This window comes from Opisthorchis viverrini (genome assembly GCF_000715545.1).
Source record: "Opisthorchis viverrini unplaced genomic scaffold opera_v5_13, whole genome shotgun sequence".
Taxonomy (NCBI): Eukaryota; Metazoa; Platyhelminthes; class Trematoda; order Opisthorchiida; family Opisthorchiidae; genus Opisthorchis; species Opisthorchis viverrini.
Window position 1 is genome coordinate 2,787,923 of NW_008751669.1, and position 9,436 is coordinate 2,797,358.

At 42.2% G+C, this 9,436-nt stretch overlaps 1 protein-coding gene across 1 annotated transcript in view; it reads right to left on the bottom strand.

The window, feature by feature from the left end:
• Nucleotides 1-3,166: 3,166 nt before the first annotated feature.
• Nucleotides 3,167-9,436, bottom strand: part of T265_01262 (hypothetical protein) — a gene marked incomplete at both ends in the record, with an annotated part of 90,700 nt that continues 84,430 nt past the window's right edge. The window contains one exon of the mRNA XM_009165247.1: nucleotides 3,167-4,679. Coding sequence (XP_009163511.1) covers nucleotides 4,022-4,679 — 658 coding nt within the window. The remainder of the gene's footprint in view (nucleotides 4,680-9,436) is intronic.

The following is a 9,436-nucleotide window of genomic DNA, read 5'->3' on the forward strand; positions in this document are numbered from 1 at the left end:
GCTAAATAGGTCGATGCGATGTTGCATCCACCCAGCTCTATCCTATTTTTCTAGCCATCCGTCTTCCCTAATTAAATGCTGTTGAGCCGACATGCGAACCTATCAAGTTATCTTTCCACTTTCACCGTACTCAAAAACTTTCGGTTACCGTCATTTGATCCTCTATCTAGTTAGCATCTCCAACGAGCATCATGCTCAAGGAAAGCACCCATGGTCTGAGCATTTTGTCAAATAGACTTCTGTCGTTTGTTACTGTTTCCGGCTCATACGACGCGCTACCAAATACACAATGTTACAAGCCGAATGCATTTTCTTTTCTTCGGTCTTCAGTCCTATTCCCTCGTGGAATTCCAGTGCAGGTTGTGAGAACCACAGCGACAAACAGGTACAGGTTATTACAATAAGAATAGATTTTTTGCCGTCGTTATATGAACAGAAGTTGGATAAAGTCATTTCGCAAGCCGTCGTCTACATTTTCGCGTATAAACGTGGGGACTCTCAATCGCAATGGGATCTCAATCAGCCATCAGTTTTCTGCAAATGGTACAAGATGCTTTCAGACACGCGGATTTCGACAACCGAGTGTATGTGAATGTGGATGTCCGAGGCAGTCGCCTTGTTATAGTTCGCTGTAACATACCGGTCGGACTGAAGGACACTTGCGTACACGCAATTATTTGTCGGCTGAATGAAGATAGAAAATATCGTTTCTTCTTTATTGTGCTCTTTTAATTTGTCTTTTAGAATAGGCGATTCTGCGCAGAAGAAACTATGAATTTCAATTTCCATGTGATATGATGCGCTGTCTAAACAAGCTCGATGTGATCTGTAGGGTAACTGAGATTTGTTGCGCACATTTTGACCATTGGATATGCCCGTTTTCGAAAAATACGGTTTGAATGTTTTTCTTTCACTCTCCTTGCAATTTGGTTGCAAGATATGATGAAGAAATTCAGGCAAGTTCACAAATCCCCTGTAATAGATATGACTACCAACTCTGACGTATGGAGAGTGTTGGTTTCAGCCTGTTCCAACATTCATCCGCAGTCTCACAAGATTTATACGATATCGTGGTTGATCGCTTTGTGAAAATAATTTCAACAATGAATGCTGTTCGTACAATAGTGATACACAAGATAGAAAACAGTTGACTAGTCCCAGAGAAACAATACCCAGTGCCGTGATCATTTCTTGTTTTCTTCTTATCTTGTGGAACTTCAGCAGCCTCAGGATTAGCAACCTTAAGGTAAGATCTCGTTCTGCTAAATCGATGTCCCGTTCCTGGTTTAAGATATTGGTGCATTTCAGGGAAGTGTGTAAACTTGAGGTTCGTGTTACCGGCATCACAGAACGAAATTAAAAGTACTGGTCGCACCCTGGCCGGCATCGTATATCTGCTCTGAGTACATAGACGAAGTATGCACAAAAGCATGCAGTTACCTTTGGTAATGAAACAGCTGGCAGATAATAACGACCGCAAACGTAAACTAACTGAACCTCCTTATCTGGTCCCCCGCTTTTAGGTTGAAATCAATAGGGGCGAGCAATTGAAAACAAAGTACAGTTCCATTGGTGCACAGGCAACCGAAAGTTTCGATAGTACCACAACATTTAGAGTGTTTAGTCCGGATGATCCTATAGGTTTATTTTACCGATTGCACCCATTGGTACCTGATTCTCAGCATACGCTTTAATCTGCTTTTTAGGCAGCCAAGAAAGGCTTATGTTATTTTTTAGTGCTGCGTCGCTGTCATATGGTCACATGGCATTTGCTGCAAAGCGTGATTAGCGTGAGAATAGGGTTTGAACCTAGGAAGTCCAAAAAGTTATGTCGGCCAAACCGAATGTCGCCTAAACCCGTTTCTCGAAAACGTCTGCGCAAGTGATGTGGTAAACCATATGCGGTCAACTGAGTGTAATACTCCTGCGTTATTGTACGAATCTGTGAAAGCAAAGTTAACGTTTTCGGCGGCGAAAACTAGAGTTACTCACTATCCATTTCGGTACCTGTGAGATGGGAAAATCAGTCGTGAAAATCCTGCAGACCTCACGTGGTCGGGCGCGTTAGAGTTTCCTGAAAGCAAGTGAAAACCAGAAGAGGAGGCAGCCAAGACGTTTGTGTTGCGGGACTATTCTTACTGCCTTCAGTGCATAAAATTGGGTGATCAGTTGTGAACCAATGAGAAATATGGTACGGCGTTTCTGCACCATAAAAAGCAGCTAATCGTGACATAAATCGGGCACTGATTTTGGCGTCGTATGCAATTTGCCCGAGTGACAGTGGGTTTTTGATTATAGACTCGGTACGATGCAAACGTTGTTGCGTTTTGATCGGCAGCTGATTGAAACAAATCTCTGAGAAAGCTCGTTATATATATATATATATATATATATATATATATATAACATTGGACACTACTCCAAGAATGACGTCGAACAAGGCATTACTGAGCCAATTCCACCCTAAAGGAGGTTTTGGAACATCAAGTGACCAAGCTAGTTTGATTTTGATTACATGCGCACTTCTGTGAGAGTCCTTTAGTCGAGCAACATTCCAAATGTTCAAGAAAACCGGCAGTTACGTCTGTTATAGATAGGTGCTTATTACCCTCGTTGTCTTAGTTGACAAGACAAACTGTCAACTTCCAGTTGTTCAGTGCTTTATTTATGACTGGTAATAGGGATTGTTGAAGGAAACAGAAGAGGCCACATTTCAAACACTTAGCTACAACTGAAGCTACCTGAAGACTCAGGTGAAGTTCACCTAGATCTCTTGTTCATGATATCCTACAACTGCAAACGGGTCAACTCATGTTTCAGTTAGCTCCATATTCAAGATCTCAATCAATTATCCTAGATATTATTAGACAAATCATACACCCAGTTTTCATCGAACTCAAGATTAATTTCATGCTGGACCTTTTAACATTTAATGCTGAACATGATACAGTTCAGGTCGAATTCTGATATGACCATTGTAAATCTAACTAACAACCAATCTCCCATTGAGCGGTTCTTTGAAGTGTGATGATCCTGAAATATGACATTTGTGCTTTGTTCCTAGAATGAACCGTCTTTTAGACAGATTTACTCTAAAGATTGCTCCTTTTAACCTCTGTTGATCAGTCCTTCCTGAAACAATTACAGAAAGCACAGAAGACTGAAAGAAGTATGAAACAAAAGTGTCTTTTCTTTGACAGTTTAGCAGTTCGCTATGAGAAATGCAAGGACAAATATGTACAAAATGAGTCAATTAAGAGCTCGTCTTTCACCCAGGAACGAAGTACACCGAGCGAGAAAAGGAGCCAAGAAAAAAGTTATAGACCACTGTAGGAATACCTTGTATGATTGCCTTGCTCGGTCATCAGGATCACTGCGTTCACACCTTCCATCTCCAATTTTACGTGCAATGTAAGCAACCAGGAGAGAAATGCCGTTAAAAACAGGGCCGAAGGTAGAAACCGTTTGGAGATTGCACCACAGAAAGTATCATCTTCCAGCTCTATTGCTGAATACGAAGTCGGCAATTTGCTTGCAGACACACTTGGAGCTTGTACATGGACATCCTATTGGGTACTGAAATAAAGCCTTTGGGACCCTGGGAGAAAATGTGGGATCGCTAAGTTGTTTCGATTGACGTTTGTTTGCTTGAGTGAACCCAGTCACCATGGTTTTGTGCACATCAAAAATGGGTGTCTGGACCACATGGTACATTTCGGTGGAGTTAAGGACAGATAACTAGAATCTTTTAACCATGATAAAATGCCTCCTTGTGATCGTTTAGATTTGATTAGACTTGTATCAATGCTTGTGGATGAACTAGTTTTGACCTATGAAGTGAGTCTCTGATTAAAAACTGTCCCACTTTAACCGAAAAACTTCGTTAGCAGTTGTAGCTGAAGTTCCAAGGTGAATGAAATTTGTTTAGATGGGTTGCTATGGTTTGCAGTTCGGTTGGGGTACAAAAAACGAACACAAAACGGGATTATCTACAGAGTGATGGAAGATGTGCTGACCAGATTTACAACGGAGACGACACGGTCGTGGTTGGAAGGCAAACTTCCGAAGGCAAAGTCGGGTAGGCTGACTCGCGATCACACAGAGTACGTGGTACTGGGGCTGCCTCTGGGTCAATGGATGTCAACACAGGTGAATTGAGGTCGTCTAACTGTAAGCCCATCATACACTCGTTTTGTTCAAATCCAGAAAACCCAGAAGAACGCCCATCTGAATAATCCGAGTGCGCTGGGCTGGGTAATTGAGGAAGCGAATCATTGTAGTGGGGATCTGAGGTATTGCTTGACTGGGTTTGTGAAGTATCCATTTGACACTGTGGTGCTTTAACATCGGGAGCATCTGTGACTTGGTCAACACAGTTGGAACCAGAATTAACACTTTCCTTTAGACGTGCTAGAATGATGTCCGACGGGGAATTCGGCCTGGTCGTTTGGATGTGTACATCTGTCGGTTGTGCAGTGGCTGATAGACCGGACTTCACCAGTTGTGCGACTGCGACTGAAGAACACGGTTGGTTGGATGGTTGGCACCAACGTGACTCGAAGTAGGCTCTCATGGTATGCCCAGCGCGACCAACTTCCGAGTCGTCTTCATTGAATATTTCACAGTTGTCGAAAATCAGCCGAACGTCACGACGCCATTCGTCGACTGTTGAATAGGCACTGAGAATGGAATGAAACGAGGAATGTAGTCACCCGGAGAAGGAGGCCTACGATAGTAGCACAAGTCGTAATGCACTCAAGCGGTATTGAAAGCGGCTAAAAAGAAGCTCCAGCCAAAAATAATACTGCATTATAGTAACCTCAAAACCAGATATTTTTAACAATGGGAACATTGGCTTAGACTGCATAGATAGGTGATACAAGGGATTTCACAGTCCTGCTTGTATAAAATTGTCTTAGTGCAGTTATAGATGCTAATGTGGACATTCTAATCCTGGTGAACCTCGTCAACATTGACAGCATACTTTCACTTCTCAACACTGATGCTTCGCTGCCGTACACCAGTACACCAATACTCCTTGTTGTAAAATATTCTCAAAAGTTTATGGCATACTTAAAAACTTGTAGCTGTCGGTTCCGTACAAAAATACAAAACTGTACTGAATGAGCAGTGGGTGAAATTTGACGTTCCGCCACGTAGGATGTTCCTTGGAACGTAGATCAGTCTGCATACGCTGTGCGAAGCAAACAAAGCGCCACACTCATCCCATGGGGTGGTTCCCGAGGAGATAGTACCTCCAACAAGAGATAAACTGTCCCCAGGATGGGCGCCCCTAAAAGAGAACACCCCCCATGTGGACTTAAAAACATCCCATGTACGCATGCTGTCCAATATAGGGACTTTGATTGTTCAGCTTAAAACTAAAGAATGCCCTTTTGGGACCGTTAAGTGCGGCATCAAAAACACTGTTAATACCACTGAATTGGTGCGTTTCCCTAGTAAAAAAAATTGACAACAAAAATCAACCATTAACTTGAACTGATATCGTAGGACGATGACGACTAAGTTCATCAAAGTGTCATCAAGATGTTTTGCGAAATAGCACACTTTGAGTACATGTTTCATCGCCAGAAAGCTGAGCTAATTTACATTAGGCAGCTCTGTGCACAAGAAGCGTAATTAGTGCCGCGTGACAGTAATATGAAAGGTAAGATTTTATTCAGGATTAATATTCACACTAGGCCGTACTCAACAACGAGGAGACCGCACTGAGAAGCCTGTGACTAGCTACAGAGAATAAGAAGAGAAACAGTGGAGTCTCAGAAGAATGGAGAGGTGAGAAATCTGCGCTGAAATTCGCAGCATCATTCTGATTTTTTCATCTGGTAGATTCTCGGAAGTAACTATATTTTTGCAAGAGGTGCATGCACGTATTGTCAGATTCGTCGCCAACACATTTGTTGACAGGACTGTTTGTTTGCTTCGCTGTGGTTCAGTTGCCACAATGGCAACCTTATTTTTTATTCCCAGTGATTTAGAGAGGCACTAACAAGAGTTAATTTCTACTTTACCTGCTCCATACCCGCTAGAAAGTACGGCCAAAGCCTGTGCCCTTCAAGAGTGAGCGCTCCAAGAAGAGGAGTAATTTGACCTTCTCCGAAGTTGCGCGTCCTTCGAAGGGAGGTTTGTATACGTTATGCTTTTTGCCCAGAGGTAAGAAGCCGATGTTCCACCAGAATTGTAAAAAACCAGGTACTTTTGTTTGTTCAGTTGTAAGTTTCAGTTGATATATTGAATTTTCAGCGAGAAAGTTTTTCAGAAGCCGTTCAAAATAATCACAAAACCAGTGTCATACGCCGGATTTTATCGTTCCTCTAACATCAATCATCCGTGGGCCGAACGATGTTTTTAGTTACTCTCTAGTGATTATTACAGAATAATTTGGTCGGAAACAAGGTGTGTGTTAGTTAGCAAGCTAATGAAATTTCCCCAGATTTGGTCGAAGTGGGATTTTGGTCAAGAAAATTTAGCTGAGGATGAATAGAACAGTCGAATGACTGCTTGAAGAAGGATCAGATGAAAACGGTCAAAACAAGTTACTAAATGGTTTTGCCAGCTGAAGTCGTGATGAGAGAAATTTCTCAAAATATAGTCCATTTAGGCCCTTTTAATTGATAGTCGCTCAATCTTAAATGCTTCGCAGCAAATATGAATTAGAGTTTTTGGTATCTAGGTGACTTATCAAACATTTGGTACGCTTGAGTTGCGAAAGCTAGAATAATATTTATGATGAGGAAATCGCACATTCAGTAAACACTTAATGCGGTGTTACTCGGAATCATTATCAGGATCATTGTCATGTGAAAGCAAGCAACTTCAAATTAAACGATCTGAGTTTTCTCTGAGCTTTTCACCGCAAAATAAAAAGTGTATGTGACAGGTCCTTATGGCCATCCATGAATGATGAAAAAAGCAACGTTATCCATGCACAAACACAAAGGACTCTTGGCTTAGATCTCAATCGAAGATTCACAAAAGACCAAGAGGGACTCAAGCTGTCGAGTGATCGATCCATGTACGTCAACACAACTGGTCGGAATGGGGAAGTGTGGTTAGGCTTATAGGAATCCGACCGTATCTTCGTTGTAAACATACGGTTGCGATGCAGTTCCTTGGCTTAGTACCACAGTTATCCTCTGTTTTATCGTAAAATCAAAACAACGAAGAAACTTAGCACGCGATTCTGTCTCAAAATTAGTTTACTGTTTCTAGTCAGTAAGCGTCCCAACTATTTTAGAGCTAGTCTGTTAGATGCATTCAAATTTCTCCTACTTGAAAAACGGCTGGTCAACTACACAGTTTTGGGTCAACATTTAAATGTAGCTGGACTGAACTGCTGAAATTCTTCCATTTCTTCGCCTACACACTATCAAAATGCTAGGTAGGTGTGTACCTTAAAATAGACCCTGCCTGACAAGCTTCCTTAAAGCTGGACAGTAAATAGGCATTACTTGATAGCGTCGAAATTTTACAGGCCATATCAAAATCAAGGCCTGGAGAAGTGTTCTAAGGCAAAACTATCCCGTCTACGTTTGCCCGAGCAATTCAACTGCATAGGCAGGTGACAATTCCTGCGACCTTATTAATTCTCGTCGACATTGCTGATCATTAACAGATTTATAATAATTACTTACTATTACAATATGTCTTTCCGACCGGGCCAAACGCCTTTCATTTCAAATATAAGGGGCGAGTATACTTTATGCATCATAAATTGGTCAGCTAAAGACCTGAGTCATTCCATCGGACGACCAAGCAATGTTTCATTGAGTAATCGAGCTAGAAGTAAATCGAAGTACACGTAGCGTTAACTAAAAATAATAAGCTAGTAATCGTCTAGCTCGCGCTTTATGGTAGTTCGAGTGATTTACTGTGTTACGAAGGCGTTTACTAACGAAAAGATCAACTGTCTAACTCAATAGGCAGTGTAGGGAGTGTACACCTTAGTCAACCAGTGAAGCTAAACCTGGTCTCTGAAGACCCTGGTCCACCACGGCCAGTTGGAAATAAACGTTTTCATTTCCCGATCGCTCTGGAGAGTTCTTCCAGTTGAGGAGTATTGTCGCTAAATTGTACACGATCTTCCGGTCCCTTCTGAGAGTTGGTATTTCACCCATTATTCTAATAATACAACTCGTGGGGCGGGTATAAAATGTTTTTAGGGAGGGAGAAGTCTCCGTTCTAAAGGAGCGAAAACTGGGAGGACCAATTTGTATTTAGTCACTTCGTTGTTTGTTTGCTATACTGATGGGTAATTGGGTGATAGCCAGGCCGATGCACCAGTGGTACTGGCTGCTGGGAACCTCTTTTTTTCACCGCACTGTTTGATAAGCAATAAAGCGCGGTTGCAAAAAATATGCAGTATAGTTTGTCATTGTCCACCTCGGCCATCCACATAAAATACGGATTCAATCTATTGTTACACGGGGGCAGCCGAATCTTTATTTTTCATAGGAAATGTTGTTCGAGTTGGGATTTTTTGACTACTGAACAGGATGTAGTAACTAAGCTGAGGTTTTTTAAAAGTGAACAAGGCGGATGTGTGAATGCTAGGCCGGAATTTCGCTCATTCCAGAGTATCACTCAAACAAGGTACAATCTTGGAGAAATACACTCATTTGCAATTCAATTTGGTTTTCACGGAAGACTCAGTTGAACCTCTCGTTTATGATGTCCTTCAACTGAATGTGCTGCACACAGGCCGCCTCATGATTCAGTTGGCACGATATTCGAGATATAATCTTACCACTATTGATCCATCCTCCGTAGGTGGAAATGCATTTTCCGTCATCGTGTATGCTTCCTTTTCATGCGGGAATGATTGGAGGAGTTAGGACGCTGTTGCTACCAAGTTAGATTAGGTAAAGTGCTCCGCAGCAATCATTTGAACATCTAGCACCACGCACACAACACAGTGGTAATTCCTTGCCCCAAAACAGGTTATTTCGTAGTCTTCAGATATTTGTACCCTCATGATCTCCTACGGAACTGTCTAGCGTCGGCGTCACAGGGACTGATACCCGAAGCGGTAGAAATGGTTAAGCCTCCCAGTGTCAACAGAATAGAAGGCGTGGAACTGGCACGCGTGTGGAGAACGGTTTTGGATCAGTCGAGCTAACATGTGTTGGTGTGCGTTCATCATCAACTGAATTCCACTTGACCTCACCCGTCTTCCGTTCAAACTAAATTGTCGGGATACTCACAACTCCACAAAGACTAAGGAAAGTCTACCAGTGGAATCCGAGGTGAATCATCAATCAGCCTGAAGTGGAAGATTAACGAACCAAGCCCGATCAGAATTAATTTGAAACTCCCTCAGTCCACCAAAGCAAGATTTTGACAACTTCACTAACCGACAGAGCCGTTAATTGACAGTCAATACTGATCTAGTGTGATAATCGGAAGAGGACTGATT